General features: G+C 35.4%; 1 protein-coding gene across 1 annotated transcript in view; it reads right to left on the bottom strand.

Moving 5' to 3' along the window:
• Positions 1 to 24,438, bottom strand: part of LOC150108900 (chromatin remodeling protein domino-like) — a 731,915-nt gene that overhangs the window by 506,823 nt on the left and 200,654 nt on the right. Inside the window, exon 13 of the mRNA XM_090410792.1 lies at positions 2,320 to 2,436. Coding sequence (XP_090266918.1) covers positions 2,320 to 2,436 — 117 coding nt within the window. The remainder of the gene's footprint in view (positions 1 to 2,319; positions 2,437 to 24,438) is intronic.

Here is a 24,438-nt window from a genome sequence, read left to right as displayed (position 1 = left end):
CCCAGAGGAAGACCAAGATGTAGGTGGATTGATACGGTACAAAGTGCCTTAGACGATAGAAATATAAGATCTGATAATGTTGGAGTCTTGACAAGTAACAGACTGATTTGGAGGAAAATTGTAGATAGGAAGTTAGTAATGATGTAATTTTTTCATATAGTACTGTCATATCCTGTACACCCCTTGAGGGTACATGGCAGGAATTTGATGATGATGATGATATATATATATATATATATATATATATGGATTCCTCCCCACCACCATAGCCCAACATTGAAGTCAGTAATGTGCATCTGTGTTCCTCAAGAGGATATTGGTGGTTCTTCCTGTATGCCCAAAACTGAAAAGTTTGTAATAGCAAGAGATGCTGTAGATTACAGAACAATCTAAAGCATCTGGACCTATTGAGTACAGATAAAGGTTAGCTTAATACCATAAATATGTGGAGGACAGTGAAAATTATCAATAAGCAGATAACCAAGCTAATAAATTGATGCGCATATGAAGACAGATTGAGGGAATGTTGTCTTTGGCATTTGTGAAATAGAAAGGGGAGAAGAGATACGATAAAAACATACTACGTAGTAAAGGACTGGTATAAAGTGAAACTTTTCAGTTTATAACAGGTAGAATTTTTATTATTTTTTTGTGGGGGGAAGGGGGGGAGAGTATGTCCTTGCAGATGGCCAATGGTGTAGTATGCAATCATGTGAGAATAGTGTTCTTCTTGTGATGCAATAAGCATATATGTGTGATGTGTAAAAGGGCAGAAAGGTATCCAGTCATGAGTAAGGACTTAAAGAAGCCCTTTCTCAGGTCTGGGATCACTGCAGAAGGAGACAATTGTAATAGTCATCAATATCACATTTCAACTCTTTCTAGTTGCATATGGAGTGGAGAAAGTAATACTTCTATATAATCTTGTAAAAATAATCATAATTTAACATTATGAATATTTTTACAAATTCTTTATGCTAGTATATTATTAGTTTTGGTTTCATAACACATATATTGGCACTTGCGATGTGCTCGTTATTGACATTATTATGCTCAAAATGAAATGTAAAGCATTTGAAATTTTGATGTACTTACTAGTTTCTGATAATTATGTTATTTTCAATCCTTGTTATTGTAATTTAAAATTGTCAAGTGTTGAAATATTTGTTTGTTTTGTGAAGACATTCTCTTGTTACTAACAGAGAATTATTAGAAAAATTCTAATAAATTCTAATAGTCAGCCATTATTAGAAACTTCACACTTGCCATTTTACATGGAGTGTGCATGCATGCCAAGGAGTTTGATGGGTGATTGACAGCTCACAGAATGTTCGGTATTGAGTTAACAAGGAAAAACAAGAGAGAGAATGAAAGTTTAAGAATGCACACCAGAGAAATTTTGTAAGAAATTTTTAAGTTTTTCATGACAGAAAAATATTAATAGAAGATTCCGAAAAGGAATCATAGAACTGTGTCTTTGAATTGGAGGTGTTGAAACTCTCAAAAAGTATTTAGTAAATAAAAGACGATATTCAAGTCGATGTTCTAGTTAAATGTTCGAGGAAACGCTGATTGGAAAGTTTCATCTGTCTTAAGAATGCTGAATCTATTTGTTATTTCTACTGGAAAAGGCGACAGAATTCGCTCAACTTGATAAGTTGTCTATGAAGTAGTAGAAGAAGCTTTTTTCCTCTGGTACAAAAAATAAAATTTTTTCTGAAAATGTAAATATTTTCAAAAAAGGGTCTAACAAAGAAACTAACTATGAATATTTTGTTATTATGAAAGCAAGGTGATTAGTCTGGTAGACATGATTAAGTATATATCAAACAATCCAGTAATAGATTGAGTCAGAGAATGGGTGATTTTAATATTTTTGGATAAGAAAATCTCTGAAGTGTAGATTTATTTTAGAAGACTTTGGATCCAGTATTTTGTAGCTATGTAATTTTATTTAAAGTGTATATAATGTTTCAATTTTATTAAATGTGTATTTTTTTTGTATTTGGTCTTGAGTCACTGATTTTCCAGATTCTAAAAGAAACAGTTAAAAGTCACTGCACCAATCGGAATAAGAAATCTTTATAGAGATGAATAAAAATAAAAAGTAATCTCTTCACAATCTCATATTCCATCTGATTTTTAAACTGTTATTCAGTGAGATGTTCCAACATCTAAATTATTATATTCAAATTTTATTTAGTTGCACCAAAACATTCCTAATTAGCAAATGTTTTAATAATGATCTTGATCAAGCAATGATGTATATAAAGCTACTATAAGCTTAAAGATCAAGACAAAAAAATTTGTTCAACTAACCTGAGTAGTTGATAAGGTGTTGCCTTTAGGCTGAAAGCTTTCTGCTGCTGCTGCTATATCACTTATTTCTTTACTAGGGCTTTCCTGTTTTCCTTCCTTTTCTTCATGTTTGTGATCCTAAATATAACATTTATCCAAGAACCATATATTTACATATATAAGGTTAATATGATAATTTAGTCATTTTTAATGATGCAAATATGAAAAGTATCAATCTCAGAACAGTATTACCAATATTTCCAATCTAATAACGAGTATGTTAAAAGCAATATCTTTATCTTCCTTCACCCAACCATACACCACCTTCCTTCTCAGAAAGTTTTCCTACAAATATTATAAGCACAAGGGAAAAAGAAAAACCAACTCATGTTCCTTTTTCTTTTTAATAAAACAAAATTTAAAGGATTTTAAATTTCAAGAAATTTAAAGGAAAGAAAGAAAACTAATTTATAAGATAAGATTCAAATTTTAAATGTTTTTTATTTATTTATTTTTTTGATAGAAGAATAATCACAGAAAACCACAATTATGTAAAATGTAAAGTTCTTTCCACTGACCAGATAAGAGTTCATTCCACATTACAGGCCATGACCCAACAAAGCAGACTGCCAGTTGACCGATGCTAATGAACTTCAAGTAAGTTTCTGATGGCAAAGATTCTGTGTTGTTTAAAAGCATAATCCACAGTTTCAGTTTAATCCACAATAAAAAAAAAAAACTTCTCGAAGGTAGAAAGGACAGGAACGTCTAAGTCACAAACTTTATTGTCCACAGTGCATGCACCACTGATAAAAAGCATTCCATTATGACTAAATATGTAATGAATATTGCAATATTTTGAACTGTATTTTATGTTAAACATGAAGACCAAGGTGAATTGACATGATGATGATGACAGAAACATAATGTAATGATTTCTGCTATGACTTCACCTTTTTTTTTTGCTTTCTCTAAAAAAATATTCATACTGCTATGATTTGTAAGCTATTTTGTATTCTACTTTTGTAGAATATCTATATTTATGATATTATAAATATCATAATTTGTAAAAAAATTAAAATAACTTACTTTTATAAAGAAGTACCTACCTGCAAATCTGTCTACAGCATTCCCATATTTACCATGTATTATTTCTTTTTCACATATATCATATGAATCTAAAGATCTTTTATGAGAACACATGCTTTTTTGATTAAATGAAATCTGCAGTTAAAAGCACTGATGATCAGAGAAGATATCTGAATTTTATGTGGAGTATTTTATACTTTTCATGTGGTATTTGTTCTAACAAGAATACAACCTCAAAAATTATTTACTCACTTATTTTTTCTGAATTTTTTATAATAAAAACATTCATGCAAATAAATAACAGATACTATTTTTGCTGGAAGTTTCTGGGAAGTATTTTGCACTTGGTTAGAATATAATAAATTTAGTTTAATCCTTTATCCAAGTGTAAGCAAACAAAGTTTGCACCTGAAAATATCTTCAGGACTGAGGTAAGGTAGTATTTAAATTTTATAGTTTCTCAATGAATCAAACCTTGGAGATTCAGTGGCAAACTCTGAAGAAAACATTGATTGATTCTGCCATAGAGGCATGTGGTGAGGTTATCTGTAAGGATAAAAAAAATCAGAACTCCCTGGTGGACACAGGAAGTTAAAGACGCAGTGAAGGAAAAGAAGAAAGCATACCAAAAGTTCCTGTCAAATACGTCAGCTTGTGCTCTTAGAGAATATAGAGACAAATGCAAGAATGTTAAACACTGTGTAAAACTAGCTAAACAAAAGTCATGGGAGGACTTTGGCAAGAATATAGAAAATAAATATCAAGAGGGTGGCAAAATTCTGGAGGTTGTTGAAGAAGCTTAAGAATGGAGGAAAGAGTGCTATAAAAGGAATTAGAGATGATAAAGGTGACATGAAAACAGGAGAAAAAGATATCCTTGAAGTATGGAGTAATTACTTTGAAAAACTGCTAAATGAAACAAGCAGTGATGACAGCACAGTGATAAAAAATACTGACCAGGCATGCAGTCAGGAATACATATCCATACTTGAAGTAGAAAAAGCCTTCAAAGGCTTGAAATGTGGAAAGGCAGCAGGAGTAGATGATATTCGACCAGAAATGCTGAAGTATGGTGGTATAAGAGTCTTACAGTGGCTGCACTGCACTGCACTGCATAGTTCAGAAAGCCTGGACAGAGGGACGAATTCCCGATGATTGGAGTAGAGCTCTCATAGTACCCATATAAAAAAAAGGGAAATAAAACTGCATGTGAGAAATACAGAGGTATTTCCCTACTGAATGTTCCTGGCAAGATCTATGCAAGTATACTTGAGAAACGGTTGAGAAGAATTGTGGACGAAAAGCTTGGTGAAGAACAAGCTGGATTCAGGCCAAATAGAGGCTGCCAGGATCACATCTTCACTTTACGACAAATAGTCGAGAAAGCGTGGGAATATAACAAAAATCTGTATTTAAGTTTTGTCGATCTGGAAAAGCCAGGCCCAAGCTGAGGCTTGGGCTTGGCTCCCACTGAAGAGACCTCAATAAAGGTCGAAACTAGTCTGGGTAGTGGCTCTTCCCTTAATGCAGAACATTAGACATATCCGCAAGGAGATGTGTTATGCATTATAGGAGATACTGAGACAGGAGGGTTGGTAGCTTGCTCCACCTTTGCAATGAGTTGCCCTGGTATTGTACCACCTTACCCTAGTCCTGAAGATACTTTCAGGTGCAAACTTTGTTTGCTCACACTCGGATAAAGGATTAAACTAAATTTATTATACTCTAACCAAGTGAAAAATAAACTTTAAACAAAGAAAAATTTTCTACTTATCCACACATGATAGTTCCTCACTCTTGCTGCATCATCACCAGTTTGTCTTTTTTTCAATTGGACATTCCTTCGATACTCTCAATCTGTCTCAGGGCCTAGAATTCTCCGATCATCGATATGCTCAAGCGATCTTATCATGACCACGTCGGTCACAGCCTTCGGGACGTGTATTTCTTCCAACGGCATGGCCTGCTGCTGCTTCCCGGGAGTCCGTAACTAGGTTTCCAGCAGAAACATCGTCCGAGCGCTCAGGAATGGAGTTGCTCCTGCAACCGTCCAGTCAACGAACACCCAGCACCAAGAGAACCGGTCAACAATGAAGGGAAACGAAAAGAGAAGAGGGGGGGGGGAGTCCTAACCCTTTTATATCTCCTCCCTACCGGCATTCCGCAATTTAGGTCGTTCACCTGGCATGTAGGATCTTCGTCACATGGGTCTGACCTCACAACACCGTTCTCTCTCAGCTTGTTTTCTTCATGTGCCAGAGGCAACTGTCTGCTCGTCCCCGAACGTTGAGCTTTTGTTCAGAGATTATCTTTGCTGTTCCTCTTGAAGGTTATTTTACATCAAAGGTAATATCAACGCTAAATCACTATTATTAACTTACACTTATCATAGGCATTTTTTCTCATATATATATATTTTTTCTTTTATTAAGTAAATAATGTCTCCTTGGGTTATTTCACAATTCTTTTCTTTTTAAACTAATGTATTCAATATTATACAAAGAGCACAACAACACATACTTAGAAACAAGCATATGTTAAAATTTCTTATAGGGTATTTGCCTGTTAAACGATGATAAGTGGAATCTTAGTATTCTAGACTTATCAAAGTTTAACAACAATCCTTGGCAACTCGGAGCAAAGGTGCAACAAGTTCTCATCACTCCTTGTCTCAGTATCTCTCATAATGCAAAGCATATCTCCTTGCAGACATCATCATCATCAAATTCCTGACATGTACCCTCAAGGAGTGTACAGGATATGATAGCACTACATGAAAAATTTATATCATTACTAACTTCCTATCTACACTTTTCCTCCAAATCAGTCTGTTACTTGTCAAGACTCCAACATTATCAGATCTTATATTCCTATCGTCTAAGCAGAAATCCAACAGGTATTTGCCATTATTATTAGCTTTGCTCTTTTCTCCAAATTTTCCCAAAATATTTTTGTATGTCTAACAATCATTTCCTAGTCTGCTATTTACATCCCCATCAAAGACTAACTTTTTCTTTTTCATTGTGTCAACTGCTTTTTCTAACGCATCAAAAAATTCCTCCACTTCTACCTTAGTAGAACCTTCTGTGGGACCACAGGCACGAATAAGTCTCACTGTCCAGTTCCCCTTTCTGATATTTAGCCACATCATTGAAATTGCCTGCCATTCAAGAAGATTAGCCTCGTATTTTGTTTTGAATACTATGGCTACTCCTTCTTTTCCTTGGTCATTTCCTGAATATAATGCTTTGTATTTATTGCTCAGAAAGATCTTACCAGTTTTTGTCTTATAATATGAAGAATTAGATAGTACTTATCTAATTCTTCAGCAAGCTCCATTTCTTTGCCATTCAGGCTTCTCATGTTGATAGTACTGATCTTTAACTCTGGTGATGTTGAGTTGGGGTGTGCTTTCAGATTTGTTCAAGTTGCTGAGTTTTCGCTGTTCGCCCTGGTTCCCTGGCGAAAACAACGGGAGCCTTGTTTAACCGGGCGACGCCCCAGCCAGCATGAAATTTTGTCGTGTTGTACCATCATTTTCTATATTGGTTTATGCAATAAGAAGACAATTTAGTCGGCTAAATCCCAAATTGCCAGCCTATCCTCGTTCGTTCAGTATCCAGGTAGATACCCAACAGGGTGCAACACAAGAAGGCGAGGATTAGGCATTAGGTCAGAAGCCCTGGTTGGTTCTCTGCATTCCCTTAAAGGCTATGTGGAAGTCTCCCCTCAGTTATGCAGCTTTGACCCTTAAGCACCCCCTGTATACTGCTATGCATTAAGGGAAGTCACTACCCAGACCGGTTTCGACCTGTATTGAGTTCTCGTCAATTGGAGGCAGACCCAGAGTGGTGATACTACGGCAGAAGCAATGGAAAGAGGTCATATTTAAATATACGAGTTGCCAACCGGTGTACCACCTTATTGTTAAATTACTCTGGATTTAGAGAAAGATGCTGGAAGTTTATTTTGCACTTGGTTAGACTATAATAAATTTAGTTTAATCCTTTGCCCAAGTGTAAGCAAACAAACTTTGCACCTGAAAATATCTTCAGGACTGAGGTAAGGTAGAACATCCCTTGGCAACTCAGAGCAAAGGTGGACCAAGCTTTCATTACTCCTTGTCTCAGTATCTCCCATAATTCAAAGCAGATCTCCTTGTAGACATGTATACTGCTATGCATTAAGGTAAGGGCCACTACCCAGACCGGTTTCAACCTTTATTGAGGTCTTGTCAGTGGGAGGATACTTCTGCTTTTGTATCACCCAGAGTGGTGATACTAAGGCAGAAGCAATGGAGAGAGGTCATATTTACCTATACGAGTTGCCAACCGGTGTACAATTTTTGCAATAGATTATTTCTGCCATTGACCATCACCAGAGCAAACATCATAATAACACGACTCATACTATTAATAATGGAAATTGAATTCATTATAAAAATTATGGAGACAACTACCATGTTAGAGTAAAACTTCAGTTTAATATAAACCAAAATAATCACTCGATGTTTCGACCCTTCACATTATGGTCATCATCTGAAATATACACATATATACAAAGAAACGAGCTATACAACCTAATCGTAATGTGAAGGTCAAAATGCCGAGTGATTATTTTGGTTTATATTAAATTGAAGCTTTATTATAACATGGTAGTTGTCTCCATAATTTTTATAATGAATTCTGATCACTGTGTAACAATGAAGGAAATGGAAATTAAACTCGCAAATTTAATTTCACTTATAACCGAGTGAAACTTTCTACATCTAGCACTAATCCAGAATTTTTTAATAATAAGATTATAACCTTTTCTAATTTTTCTTCTTATGTAAGGAGAAAAGTGACACAAGCATAAATAATACATTCTTATTTACTTCTATTATGTATTCTCCACTGTACCGTTCAACTTGCTGCCCTTTCCAGTGTGCTACAAACTACATCCTTTGTACAGTGTGTTCAATAGCAAAATGCAGCTGGTCAGGACTGATCCCCAGAAATCCCCAGAGCCAGAAGTCACGAGGGTCATATCAGGTGAACGAGACAGCCATACAGTGATAAACACACATGGCTGATCACTCCGAAATCTGTGAAATGTTCTTGAAGAACCTGCTGTATGGATCAACGGATGTGTGTTGTGTCACTGATGTAGCTGTGACACAACAAAATTATTTTCCATATCGCAATACATGACAGTAACTCAGCAGGTCACAGGACTCGACTGGCAAATGTCCTCAAAGAAGAATATAGGCAATTCTCTTTTTACACGGCCATTTTTTACATGATTTCGAAATAACACGGTTCAGAAAACAAAAGCAATTCTATTTTTACACGGTATATTTTGATTTTACACAGTTCAAATGCTGCTTATTTTTAAAATTTCTCTTTGAATTCAGTTCTGTTAAAAAGAATATTTCCATTATAATTATTATTTGCTAGAATGGTACATATGTACGTAAAAGTGAATTTAGGGGAACTCCCTCGATGTTTTAAATATCAGGGATTACTCTACACTACATAATGTAGACAATTGTCTAGACAAAAAATGCCAAGTAGAACTTATATTGCAAAATCACAATTGACTATTATTTTGCTGCTATGCTTCAGGAGATCGTATATTATTACTCAAGGACCCACTGAGTCAAAGAATCATCTAGGAGGTCATTTTATCATACACACAGCTCATCATACTGCGCCCTTAAACACACTCAAATTCTCTACAGACACCATACTCTCAGGCAAGGCATTCCAATCATTAACAACTCTGCATGCAAAAAACCTGCTTCTCACTCCCCTGCTCACACCCTCCTTATACAGCTTCCAGGGATGTCCTCTGGTTCTCCCTGATCTCCCACTATTTTCTGTAGTACCTCTCCAACATTGATGCTATAACAACCGCTTACTAACTTGTAGGTCTCTATCATATCTACCCTCTTCCTCCTATCCACTAGACTATGTAGATTTCATCTTCTCAACCTTTCCTCATATTCAACATTCCAAAGATCAGAAACTATCTTAATCAATCACCTCTGGACCAGGTGACCAAATCTGTCTGCAGTAGTCCATGTGTGCCTTAATCAAAGCCTTATACAATGGAAGAAGAATCTCCCTACTTCTATAAGTCAGTGTCCTCCACATCATTCCCAGAAGTCTTTGTGTTATCCTCACAATTGGCAATTAAGACCATTACTCATTAATTGACCCCTAAAACTGCAGACAAAGGCAGGTGTGGATTTTAACACATTATCGGTGCACTGGAAGACAAACAAAAAACAGTTAGGTTACAAAAGAAATTTTTAATGAATGGTTCCATCAATGTTTTGTTTCAGAAGTTAAACGCTATCTGATGGAAAAAAATCTGGACTTAAAAGCTTCATCGATTATAGACAATGTGTCTGGCCATCGTGTTTTAGAACACCCGACTGTTTAATTTTCTTTTCTGCCACCTAATATAACATCTTTAATACAACCAGTAGACCAGAGTGTGATTACTACCTTCAAAATTTACTACATAAGAAGACCATTCCAATATATTTTGGATAATTTACTGACAGTTATTGATATGTGGAAGAAATTTTCTATTTTGGATTGCACAAACTTGCTAAGTTGGTGTTATCAGAATTGAAACAATCAACTTTAAATGCATACTGGAAAGCTCGTTGGCCAGAATGTGTTAAAAAGAAAAACCCTGTAACTTCGCATACAATTGAATATCCCAATATTATCAGATTAGCGCACATGCAGTTGGCAGAGAAGGATTTTTCGTATGCAAATGTTGAAGAATAGATGGTTGAGAAGGCTTAACTAATACCCATATGTGTGGGAATATTTGATCCTTTTTGCCATATTAGTGACACACTATTTTCTTTAAGAAAGATACATATGTATAAACTTTAAATAAGTATTTAAAATAAAAAATATTCCATTAAAATGAAATTGAGTTTTATTTAATGATTTTCATTCAATGTGGAATTGAGTGTGAGAAAGGCTTATGTGTTTGTCACACATGTTGATTGGATTTTAACCGTACAGACACAGATTGATAAGAAAATAACTATTTATTAATTTAAACGCTAACATTTCGCTGGTATTATATCTAGAATCTTCAGAGCAAACAAACAAAGTTTGTTACAGTAGCGAGACAACCGCAATCCAGTGTAACAGTGGGAATAGTATGAGTAATTGTAGCATGCAACACAAAGACTAAAGTCCTAATTAGGTGGCATCTAAGTTTTTTTGTTTTTTTTTAAAAAAAAAAAAGATATTAATTTGGTCTTAGGATGACTGTCTCCCAAATCTTTGGTAGATTTATACAGTCATACTTGTTGAGGTTTGGAGTATGTTTCAAGGCTTCTGTTAATTCCCGGAACAACTCTCTGACTTGTAAAAGCTTCTGTTCAGCATTTTTGTTTTTTTCTAATCAATCCTGTGTGCGGAGGTATCCAAAGCATGGTCTGCTAGATCCGACTTGCCATAGCAAAAGTGCTGGATATATTTTTTGTGTTCACTGAGGTGGATGTCCACAGTTCTTACTGTCTATCCATAGTAGGCTCGATGATATGAACAGGGCACTTCATTGACACTGAAAATAGCTTACATCGACAAATAATTACATCGAAAAATGCTAATAGACGTTTACTGATGTAATTATTTAATTACATCAATAATTATAAAAATTTATTAATGTAATTATTTGTCTCCAAACTTTGTTCCCTCCCCCATCGAAAATTTTCTGCGGAGGCCATGCAAGCAGTTAAAATTGACGCGAAATTTGTAGCGCAGGTTGCATAACTCACAGGACAGCACACTCAACCGAAAACGCCACTTAAGATTATGGTTCTCTTCTGTTCATTATCTACACTGGCGGCTAAAACTTAAAGATGAACACAATTTCTGAAGATTACAATCTCAAATTCAGTCGAATCAGCTTGTGACAAGTTGCATAACTGAAAATTTTGAGTAGAAAGAAGGTACACATTTAAATTTTCTACCATTTGACCCTTTTGTGCATGATTAGAAAATTTAAATGTGTACCTTCTTTCTACTCAAAATTTAAGCCTTTCGCCTTTTATCCTGTTGAGCGAAAGGCTGTGCTAAATGAATTGTGTTTAAAGGAAGCTCTTTTCATGAAGGAATAAACTTGCAAACTTAGATGTCTTGCAATGTGTCAAAGACATCATATAGATGATTTCAGATAGGGAAGAATTATTGGAAAGCTTGAAGAAGTCCACAGAATTACTGATATTGTTAGAGTTTGGAATCTCACACAATAGTGTAACAAGGCTCTGGAAAGCATTTCAAAACAACAGAACGTGTTCCAGATGTTTGCTAAGAGGTTGCTCTCGCTCTACCACAGAGCATGAAGACAGAATTTTTGGTAATAGCAACAAATGCACAGGTATGCGTATATCTCAATAAACTGGCAAGACATCTTCAACAAGTAGCCGGATGGCCTAATCGTAGAACACGCTTTCCGTGGTGTTTTATCCATAAAAACTGGCCAAAAAAAAGTCACCAATGGACTGATATACTCTTTACAGATGAGAGTCATTTTATTCTTTCCTGCAATTCTAGATGACACATGATCTGACATGAGAGATACTGCTTACTATTGCACACGTGTGTTTGAAAGGGATACATAGGGCAGTTGTAAAAATAATCATAATTTAAAATTAAGAATATTTTTATAAATTGCTAATATTAGTACATTATTAGTTTTGGTTTCATAACAAGTATTGTCAGCACTTCGATGTGTCCGTTATTGATGTTACTTTGTCAAAATGAAATGTGAAGCATTTAAAAAAAAATTATGTACTTACTGGATTTGGATAATTGTGTTACTTTCAGAAATTTTATTGTAGTTTAAAATTATTAAGTGCTGTGTTTTGTAAAGACATTCTCATAACGCAAATGGAGACGACACATCAGCCATTATACCTAACTTATTGATGCCACTTTCATGGAGTGTGCATGTTCGCCGAGGAGTTTGACAGAGAGAGCTTTCAGTATCGAGGTATGGGAGGAAAAAAAGAGAGAGCTAATGGAAGTTTAACATGTTCACTGCCACACTCCTCGGGCATAGTTTGTTACTGCATGCCAAGCAATTTCACTTTTTCAAGGTCAGTACGAGTAATCTCGTTACTGGAGGTAATCGACATACGGGTATATTCGTAGTTGGCTTGAGGTTCATATACCAACTACGAGTATACACACTTTCGCTGCTATGCTTCGCACGCCAAGCACTTTCACTTTTTCAAGGTCAGTACAGGTATTCTCGTTGCCGGCAGTAAGTGTCATACGAGTATATTCATAGTTGGCTTGTGAGGCTCACATACCAAATATGAGTATATTCGTATTGGCAGCGAATGTGTTAAGAACGCAGACGGAGGAATTTTGTTCTTACGAAGTTTATTTAGTTGTATGTGACAGTGAGAGAATATTAATAGAAGATTCTGAAAAAGGAATCATAGAACTGTGAGCCTTTAAAGTGGAGGAGTTAAGACTGTAAATAAGTATTGGTAAACAAGAGAAAACATTGCAATTGACATTTTATAGGAATGTACGTGGAAACGCTGATTGGAAAATTTCATCTGTTTTAAGGACGTCGGAATTTAGCAAATTAGATAAAGCAGTAGAAGAAACCTTTTTTGCTGGTACAAAAAATTAACAAAATTGAACTGCATCAAGTAAGAGTACTTATACTTCAGTGAATTCAGAATACCTATACTTCAGAGTGTCAGGAGGAATAATGTGTGCTACATAAGGGTGATGAGAAAGGATTCTATAGAAAAGAAGAAGAGAATCATATCTTCGGAAAAAGGCCTTAACAAAGAAACTGACTATGAACATCTTGTTATTGTGTAAACAATGTTTTGCGTCTAGTGGACGTGATTAAGTATATGTTAAACAAACCAGTAATACAATGAGTGAGAGAATGATGATATATCAAGTGTAAGTTTAATTTTAAAAGGCTTTGGATCTAGTTAATTTTATTTGAAGTGTATATATTGTTTTTGTTTTATTAAATGTGTATAATATTGGTCTTGAGTCAGTGATTTTTCGGATTCTGAAAGAAACAGTTAAAAGTCATTGCACCAATTAGAATTGAACCCTTGTGCATATATAAAAACACTCGGAAATAGAAATAATCATTATAGAGAAAATCTCATAACAAATGAGGATTGAAAATAATTTAATTAATAAATAATCCCTCTTCAACACATTTGTTGTTATAAAGAGTTAAATCTCTGTAGCCATTTGTTATAAAGAAATTATTTATTTATTAATTATTATCAATGCGCATTTGTTCTGAGATTTTCTCTATAATGATTACTTCTATTTCCGAGTTTATTTATATATGCAAAAGGTTCAATTCTGATTGGTGCAATAACTTTTAACTGTTTCTTTCAGAATCAAAAAAATCACTGACTAAGACCAAATTCAAAATATACACATTTAATAAAACAAAAGCAATATATACACTATAAATAAAATTACACAATTACAAAATTAACTGGATCCAAAGCCTTTTAAAATAAACTTACACTTTAGAGATCACCCATTCTCTGACTCATTCTATTACGGGTTTATTTATACAATAACAGAGTATTCATAGTCAGTTTCTTTGTTAAGGCCTTTTTCCGAAGATATAAGATTTGTTCTTCTTTTCCGTAGGATCCTGTTAATAATTAGAAATTTTTATATAGAGATATTATCATAATATTAATCCTAGCGGCTGCGCCATTGTTTATATATAGGATATTTTTTTTATTTTATTTAATCTCTGTATTTCAAACAATTATTTTTAATTTTTTGAGTGTACCTATATATTTATTTATTGCACAAGGGTTTACTCCGATTGGTGCAATGACATCTTTTTTACTATTTCTTTCAGAATCCAAATAAATCACTGACTCAAGACCAAAATACAAAATAGACACAATTTATAAAACAAAAATATATATACACTTAAAACAAATTTACAAAACTATAACTAACTACAGAATTAATTGGATCCGAGGCCTTTTAAAAATAAACTTATACTTAAGACTAGACTAAACACTTTTTAGTCTAGTTTGCACAATGACAAAATGTTCATAGCCAGTTTCTCTCTCTCAAGGCCCTTTTATTCTTCATTTTCACAGGATCCTTTCTCATCACTCATGTAGGCACACATTAATTCTTCCTAACTCAATTCTGTCTCTTTTCAGTAAAAATAATGGTTAGATCCGGCGTCCTTAACAGAGATGAAACTTCCTAATCAGAGTTTTCTCGAACATTCTTTTGGAACATAAATAGCAATTTCTTCTTTTATCCACTACTGCTTATTGACAGTCTTAACTCTTCCACTTCAAAAAAATTCATAGTTCTACGATTCTCTTTTCGGAACCTACTATAAATCTTTCAATTAGTGTTTCCTCCAATATTCCTTTTAAAACGCCTATAGCAATATTTCCCTTTTATTTATCAATACTTACTCCACTTTAAACTTAATAGTTCCACGATTTCTTTTTCGGAATATACTATTAATTTTCCTCTGACTGTCACATAAAAAAACTCAATTTACCCTCCCCCCGAATCAAAATATCTGCCAGCCTGTGTTCTAATTTTCTTCCGAACGCTATTTTTGTTTTCAGCCGTTGCTTCGATACCGAACTTGTCAGCTGTCAATCACACATCAAACTTCTCAGCGAGCATGCGCACTCCATGAAACTGGTAAGCAAAAAGTTAGGTATAATGGCTGACACGTTGTCTACGTTAGCGACAAGAGAATATCTTCATAAAAACACAAAACTTAATATTTTAAATTACAATAAATTTGTTTAAAGTAACACAACTATTCAAATCCGGTAAGTACATAAATTTTTAACTGCTTTACATATCATTTTTGACAAAACAATTTCAATAATGGGCACATCACAAGTGCCGACAATGCGGTGTTATGAAACTAAAACTAAAACATTCTAACATAAACAATACGTAAAAATATTCAGAATTTTAAATTATGATTATTTTTACATCATTTCTCATCACAATTATGTAGCACACATTGTTCCTCCAGATCCTGAAGTATAGATATTCTGAATTCACCACAGTACTCTTACCTCATGCAGTTCAATTTTGTTAATTTTTGTACCAGTAAAAAAAGGTTTCTTCTACTGCTTTATCTAACTTGCTAAATTCTGTCTCCTTTTCCAATAGAAATAACAGATAGATCCGGTGTCCTTAAGACAGATGAAATTTTCCAATCAGCATTTCCTCGAACATTCCTATAGAATGTCAATTGCAATATTTTCTTTTATTTACCAACTTAATTACAGTCTGAACTCCTCCACTTTAAAGGCTCATAGTTCTACGATTCCTTTTTTAATAATCCTCAATTAATATTCCTCCCACTGTCACATATAACTAATTAAACTTCGTAAGAACAAAATTCCTCCATCTACATTCTTAAACTTCCATTAGCGCTCTCTTGTTTTTCCTCCGTTACCTCGATACTGAATGCTCTCTCTGTCAGCTGTCAATCACCCATCTAACTCCTCGGCAAGCATGCGCACTCCATGAAAGTGGCAAGCAAGAAGTTAGGTATAATGGCTGTCGTGTCGTCTCCGTTAGTATTAAATGTCTTTACAAAACACAGCATTTAATAATTTTAAACCACAATAAAATTTCTGAAAATAACACAACTATCCAAATCCAGTAAGTACATAATTTTTTCTTAATGCTTCACATTTCATTTTGACAAAATAACATCAACAGGCACATCGCAAGTGCTAACAATACGTATTATGAAACCAAGACTAATAATGTACTCACATAAACAATTTATAAAACTAGTCATAATTGTAAATGACTTTACATCAGTTTCATCTTTCTCTCAAATTTTTTTTATTTTTATTTTAAATATTTATCTTACATCTAACAAAACTTTTAATGCTTATTTCTAGATCTTAAATAATAACGTGATCCATGCTGATCATTATATACAATCTCTGATTCACTAATTTCAGAATCGTTTGATGCTAGAGTTTATTCGGAATTTACATCTTCCAATTTATTATACTTACAAATTTCATTACTGTATTTTGCAAATATTTCATTCAAATTATTTGAATTATGTTCTAAATCTACAAAATCATCACTATCAGAATCAAATTCCACATGTTTTTGAGATTCTTTATCCTTACTAACTAAATTAGAGGTATTTTCACATTCCTCTGGTTTATTTAACTGTAAGTTAACTAATCTATGATATTCTGCTACGATTTCATCCATGTTAGAGTTTATTTGATTATCACCACTCTTACATTGTACATTATCTGAATTATGTACCCTGGGATTTTTGGAATTTCTTGCATTAGGTTTTGTTTTACCCGAATTTAATTTTCTCCTTTATTATGTATTTAAATTACAAGGTTTGAAACAGTTCCCTTTCCTGAAATATCCCAGGGTATCTGATTGTGAATGAGATGCACAATTAGCATCAGGAAAACAACCCTCATCTTTCAATATTTTATTCATATTGTCTCCTAATATAACTAAATTTCTACTCCCTAAAAAGTACCTTATTAACCAATCAGAGTGCACACTTATAATTTTACTAGGATTTTTGATATCTTGAATAAGGAACCTAGTTCAGAGATCTTGGAAAAGGATGAGATTGTCCAAGATTAGAAAGATGATCCCATACTCAAAACTATTTATGAAGCAGTATTGAAGGGTGATTCAACTGGATACATTTATTTTATTCGTTGTTCAAACCCGGTTTTGAACAACGCGGGTTTTGGTCTAATGCGGTTTTTATTATTACACTTATCATTATCAACACTGACCGGCGACTCCCGTGCACCGCAAGTGACAGTCGAGAGCCACGTTTATGTAGTAGTTATTCGATTGGCTCTCACGTAGACACATTCTTTCTCCACGGCTATTTTATTATTTACATTAATATTAGTATTTAATATTTTTTTATTATTTAAGTATGAGTGAAAAGAGACAAAACAAAGAAGACACTGTTGGAGTAACAAAAAAAACCAAGTGGTTGACATCAGAGAAGAAACTTGAAATTATAAAATGTCACAAGAATGGTGCTTTGTTTGCTAAAATAGCACATGAGAATTCAATGAACGAGTCACCTGTACGAACAATTATTCAGAGCAAAGAAAAGATTAAACAACATGGAATGAGCACCGTTTCTTATATGTCAAAAGTGATCACGAGAAATTGATCTTCTACAATGGAAAATATGGAATGCCTTCTAATGTTCTGGATTGAAGATTGTAATCAGAAAAAGATTACTTTGAGTCAAATGATAATCCAGGCAAAAGTAACAAGTCTATATGACAAAATAAAAGAAAATGAAAGCAAAAATGAAGGAGGTACAACCAGTGAAACTTTTATAGCAAGTCGTGGGTGGTTCTACAATTTCAAAAAAGCGTATGGGACTCCATAATGTAAGAATCCAAGGTGAAAGCGCAAGTGCTGACACTAACACTGCAGAATTATTTCCCAATGAATTGAAGGAGCTTATTGAGAAGGAAGGCTACACAGATGATTAAATTTGTAACACTGACGAGACTGGCTTGTTCTGGAAAAGAATGCCATCGCGCACATTTCTAGCAGAGAAGGAAAAAACATAAGCTGGGTATAACGTGTCAAAAGACCAATTGACACTTTTATTAGGAGGTATGCATCAGGTGATTTAAAATTGAAGCCACTGTTAATGTACTGAACAGAAAACCCAAGAGCTCTTAAGGGTTTTACAAAGAACAATTTACCTGTTCATTGGCGATCAAATAAAAAAGCGTGGGTAACTCGTTCAATTTTCCACGACTGGTTTAAAACTTGTTTTTGCCCTGAAGTTAAAAGCTATTGTAAAAAGAAAGATATTCCTTCGAAAATTTTGCTTTTATTAGACAATGTGCCAGGCCATCCATCTCTATTGACTGACTTAGATAAAAATGTCAAGATTCATTTTTTTCCCTCGAAACACAACATCAATTCTGCAGCCGATGGATCAAGGCGTTATCTCCACTTTCAAGGCTTAAGACGAACTTTAGCTCAAATTATTAAAGCTGCAGCAGAAGAAGATTTTTTGACTTTGAGTGAATTTTGGAAGAAATTTAACATAAAAGATGCCATTCAAAATATTTATGAATCTTGGCAAGAGGTGACTCCAAGCAACATGAGAGTCATATGGCATAATATCTTGCCACATTGTTCAAAGGACTTTGTTGCTTTTGCAACACAGAAAGAGGAAATCTCAACAGAAATTGTGCATATGGACAAAGATCTTGGTTTTACAAGTTTAGATTGTTACAATGTGAACAAATGTATTGATTCTCATTCAAATGACCTTGATACATTATAATTGGTATCGAGGCTAGCTGGTGAACGGTCGTGCTATCGGAGAGCTCCTGAGAGATTTGTGTTTTTTGCTGATTTATTGGTGTTTTGGATTCAATTTAATGGACTTAAGTGTTTAATTTTGGTATATTATTAGAGCTTTATTAACGTGGTTAGTGTACTAAAGTGTTTTATAACATAATCTATGTCGGAAGTCGCCGCTACATGAATTCGTAATGAGTAGTGTTCGTGCAAGCTCCAGATAAGATAAGTATCATTTTCAGTTATCGATACAAATTACTTAATATTGTGTAGTTTTGTTTTATTTGCCTTGCGCATTTTAGTGCGTCTATTTTTGGTGTATTATAACGTTTAATTTGACAAAACACGTTACGGATAAATATGGCACCTGTGCGTAGGAAAATGGCGGCCAGTAATGAAGGTTCGCCATCGTTATCAAAGAACGGTAGCATAAAAGAAATGAGTCAGTGTACTAGCTGTGAAATATACGCTTTGCGGAGTACAGTCGGAGTGTGGTCAGATGATGATAAAAGATTGAATGTGTGTAGAAAATGTAGGGAGAATGCGGAATTGAAGCGTATTTCGGATCGTGAGTGTGATATTTTTGTCAACCTTCAAAATGAAGGAAATAGGGATATGACAAGAAACGGCAAAGTTGTACATGAAAATTGTGAGAGTGTGAATGTAGAAAGTGTGAATGACAGTATAAATGGTTTCTCAGAGAACAAAAAAGATGAGATAGATACATTGAGTGAGATCGCGTTGTTGAATAGTGCGATAGAAAGAGCAAAACAGCAGCTAGAGTGCATGAACAAAAGTAGACTGAATGAACCAACCAATAATAAAAGGTATGACAGGAAAAATAGACGTATGAATGTGAACATGAACAAAATGAAGGATAGAGTGCTGTATGGAGACTCGTTAGTACGAGGTGTGTTAGTAGAGGATTTGACAAAATCGTACCAACCTGGTGCGACCATAAAGGACGTAACTGCGTCTATTAGAGAGCAAAAGGAAAGGGTGAAAGAAATGATTGTTGTGGCAGGTACGAATGATTTGAAAGGAGATAAAATGGAAATGATAGAAGACCTGAATGAATTGTTTGAGGTAGCAAAAGAAAAGAGTGAGAGAGTTAGAATGATTAGTCTTTTGCCACGGTATGACAGTGAAATGTTTAAAAGGAGGGCTATAATTGCAAATGACTTTATGCGTGGGTTATGTATGACGAGTGGTGTGGAATTTGTGGATGTGTGGAGTGAGTTTGATGGGCGAAAGGATCTATATAAGATGGATGGCTTGCATTTGAATGGTTACGGTGTAAGAAGACTTGAGAAAGTGTTGCTGAATGTAGTGGATGTGCAAATTCAGGGAAACTAGATTTGTTAGGGGGGGGGGGTAGAGATACAGTCCTTATGGAGGCAGTTGAATGTAAGAATGAATATAATATGCCAGAGCAAATAAGGACAACAAATCAGAGTGGGATAGTTAATATAAGGCATCAAGGTAGGGTTGGGGCTAATGGGGGTCTTAAATTCATGTACACTAATACTAGGAGTATTAGGAACAAGAAGGAAGAGTTTTTGGCCATGGTTGGCACTTCCAGACCACAGGTTATAGGTATTAGTGAAACATGGCTGACTGTAGATGATATAACTAGTGGGATTGAATGTGATGGGTATAGTGTGTTCAGGAATGACAGAGAGAATAAAATGGGGGGAGGAGTATTGTTGATGATAGCTGATGAGCTCCAGCCAAGGAGAATAGAAGTTGAATTGCAGGATAGAGAAAAGAGCACATTTGAGGCCATTTGGTGTGAGATTGTGGCTAGCAGAACTAAATATACAATTGGGTGCTGCTATAGACCAGGTGATGGAAAAGATGGTGGTGACAGTATGCACAAGCAAATAGAAGAAATGGGTGGAAGGAGGGTGATTATTATGGGAGATTTCAACTATGGTCGCATTGATTGGAGTGAGGAGAGGACACATGGGAGGAAGGAACTGGATTTTATGCGGTTATTAAGGGATAACTATCTGCGACAGCATGTAATGGAAAATACTAGGGGTCAGAGAGTGCTTGACCTAGTAATTACATCTGAGGATTTGGCTGTAACAAATATGACCACATTGCCACCAATCGGTGAGAGTGATCATAGGGTCTTAACTTGGGAGGTGGCTAAAGGTGTAGAATTTTCAATTAAGACAGGGTACATGTGGAATTATCGGGCGGGGAAAGTATGACAAGCTTAGGAGTTTGATTGGTTCAGTGCCATGGCATGTACAACTGCAAGGACTAGAAGTTGATAGTGCATGGGAGGTAGTTAAGAAGTGCTTGCATGAAGCAATGGCTGACTGTATACCTAGAGTCCGAATAATAAATCAAGTAGGGGTTAAATGGATGAATAACACCATTAAGCTTGAGTTGCAAAAAAAGAAACAACTATGGAGGGAATTTAAGGAGAAGGGTGACCGGCAGGCACATGAACGGTATAAAGCGCAGGCCAGAAGGGTGACGAGTGTGGTAAGAAAAGCAAAAAAGGATTACGAAAGAACATTGGCCATGCAGGCTAAAGAGAATCCTAAACAGTTTTTTAGATATGTAGCAAGTAAAAGGAAAAATGTACATGGCAGATTGATTTTAAAGAATGCCGATGGTAGGGAGGTAACTGAATCAGTTGAGATAGTCGAGTTACTGAGTGAGCACTTTGCAAAAGTATATCATCAAGGTGGTGACATTGCAGAAACGAATAAACCAGTAGATTATACGGGAATTGTGGTTAATGAAGTGGAGGTGAGTAGTCTATTGCATAACCTCAATGTCAATACATCTGTGGGATTGGATGGTATACCAGCTCGTGTTGTACGAGAAGCAGCTAAAGAATTGTCAGTACCCTTGACCATTTTGTTTAATTTGAGTCTCGGGTCTGGGTTAGTCCCGAGCGGGTGGAAAGAGGGGAAAATAGTTCCACTGCATAAAGGTGGTTCCAAGACTGCTGTTGTAAATTACCGACCGATTAGCATATCAGGAATCATTGTCAAGGTCTTAGAGAAAATAATCAAAAGGAAAATACAAGATTGGATTGAAGAAAATGGGATACTGTATCGGGGACAGCATGGTTTTGTGAAGGGTAGGTCATGCCTCAGTAACTTGCTCACGTATTATAACACAGTGACAGCTGAACTGGACAAGGGTAATGGGTTTACGGTGATTCTACTGGACCTTGCCAAGGCCTTTGACAGGATTCCACATGGAATTCTAATCAGTAAATTGCAGCATATGGGAATGGACATAGGGTTGGTGAGATGGATAGGAGGGTGGTTGACGGAGAGATATCAGAGAGTGGTTTACTCGGGAGTAGAGTCCACAAGACAGCCTGTGACTAGTGGTGTGCCACAAGGATCTGTTCTTGGACCAATGCTGTTTAATTTGTTCATAAATGATATAGGAAATGATCTGAGAGGAACAGTTCATTTGTTTGCTGATGATGCGAAGTTGGGTAGGGCAATAGTGAATGCAGATGACGTCAAAATTTTGCAGGATGATTTGGATAGATTGGAGGTCTGGGCTAAGGAGAATGGATGTCAGTTTAATGTGGCAAAATGTAAGGTTATGCATTTTGAGGTGAAAAGATTGGAGGCAGTTTACTGCATTGGTGGAACCCTGCTCCAGGAAATTGATGAGGCACGAGATTTAGGAGTGTTGGTGGATAGGGAATTGAAATTTAGGGGACACATTGCAAAAGTGACGAAAACAGCTCATCAAATCACTTGGTTGCTGAAGAATACGTTGACAAGCAGAGACAAGCAGGTTATTGTTCCTCTCTATCGAGCCTTGATAAGACCACATCTAGACTACTGTGCTCAGATTTGGTCACCTAGGTTTCTTGTTGATGGGGAGGATGTGGAGAGGATCCAGAGGCGAGTGACCAAGATGATAGCAGGTCTGTGGAATGAACCGTATGAGAACAGGTTGAGGATTTGTGGGTTGCAAAAATTGGTTGATAGGCGGAGGAGGGGAGATATGATTGAGACATTCAAATTACTGAAGGGTTTCTATAAAATTAATTCAGAAGATATTTTTGAGAACAGGGCTGGTTGTGGGAGGACTAGGGGACATTCATGGAAACTGGGCAAAAGTGTGGTTAGTAAAGGTGTTAGAGCTGGGTTCTTTACTTTTAGAGTAGTGAATGAGTGTAATGCGCTCCCTGAGTCTGTAGTGGATGCTGTGACAGTGAATGAGTTTAAGGCGAGGTATGATAGATACTGTATGAATGTCAGATAGTTGTGATGAATATGATTTGGGGCCTCCCTCGATGAGTCTAATGACTCCCTGGAGTTGCCCATAATAATAGTAATAATAGTAATAATAATGAAACCCTTTTTGAGTTGGAACAACAACGAGCATATGAAGCAGACGAAGACGAAGATGATCCTACTGATGTCATGGTTGAAGAATTTTCCTTTGCTGACCTTTCAACTTTTCTGAGAAAAATTGATGAAGCTTCCAACTTTCTCATAAATGCTGACCCGAATTTGGAAAAAAGCATCAAAGTGAGACAAAGTCTCAATAATGCCATCAAATGCTACAGAGATCTAGTACTTGAGGAGACAAAGAAGACAAGGATGGTTCAACGAACACTAAAAGACTAATTTAGTAAAAAGTAAATTACTGTATGCTAAAATTGAAGCAATATTTGTTTTGTTTTCTACAACTTTTATATCAGTTTAAAAGGATTTTATTTGTTATTTAGTTAATAAAAATAAGAATTTTTTTTTTATTTTTAAACATTTTTATTATCCTAAATTTTTGTAATAAACAAATTACATTGAAAACCTTTATAAATAGAACTCGAACAACACAGTTTTGCATAGTGCAGATGCTTCTTGGAAGCGTCCGCACTATGCAAAACCGAGCAATTAACCGTGTTATACGGAAATTAACCGTGTTATACTGCGTTATATGGAAAGTATGACAAGCTTAGGAGTTTAATTGGTTCAGTGCCATGGCATGTACAACTGCAAGGACTAGAAGTTGATAGTGCATGGGAGGCAGTTAAGAAGTGTTTGCATGAAGCAATGGCTGACTGTATACCTAGAGTCGGAATAATAAAACAAGTAGGGGTAAAATGGATGAATAATATCATTAAGCTTGAGCTGCAAAAAAAAAAAGAAACAACTATGGAGGGAATTTAAGGAGAAAGGTGACCGGCAGGCACATGAACGGTATAAAGCGCAGGCCAGAAGGGTAACGAGTGTGGTAAGAAAAGCAAAAAAGGATTACGAAAGAAAATTGGCCATGAAGGCTAAAGAGAATCCTAAACAGTTTTTTAGATATGTAGCAAGTAAAAGGAAAAATGTACATGGCAGAATGATTTTAAAGAATGCCGATGGTAGGGAGGTAACTGAATCAGTTGATATAGTTGAGTTACTTAGTGAGCACTTTGCAAGTGTATATCAACCAGGTGGTGACATTGCAGAAACGAATAAACCAGTAGATTATACGGGAATTGTGGTGAATGAAGTGGAGGTGAGTAGTCTATTGCATAACCTCAATGTCAATACATCCATGGGATTGGATGGTATACCGGCTCGTGTCGTACAAGAAGCAGCTAAAGAATTGTCAGTACTCTTGACCTTTTTGTTTAATTTGAGTCTTGAGTCTGGATTAGTTCCGAGGGGGTGGAAAG

The sequence above is a fragment of the Typopeltis vanoorti genome, chromosome 2 (genome assembly GCF_054136105.1).
Source record: "Typopeltis vanoorti isolate ZY-2024b chromosome 2, IOZ_Tvanoo_1.0, whole genome shotgun sequence".
Classification (NCBI taxonomy): domain Eukaryota; kingdom Metazoa; phylum Arthropoda; class Arachnida; order Uropygi; family Thelyphonidae; genus Typopeltis; species Typopeltis vanoorti.
This window is presented reverse-complemented; position numbering and strand designations above follow the sequence as displayed.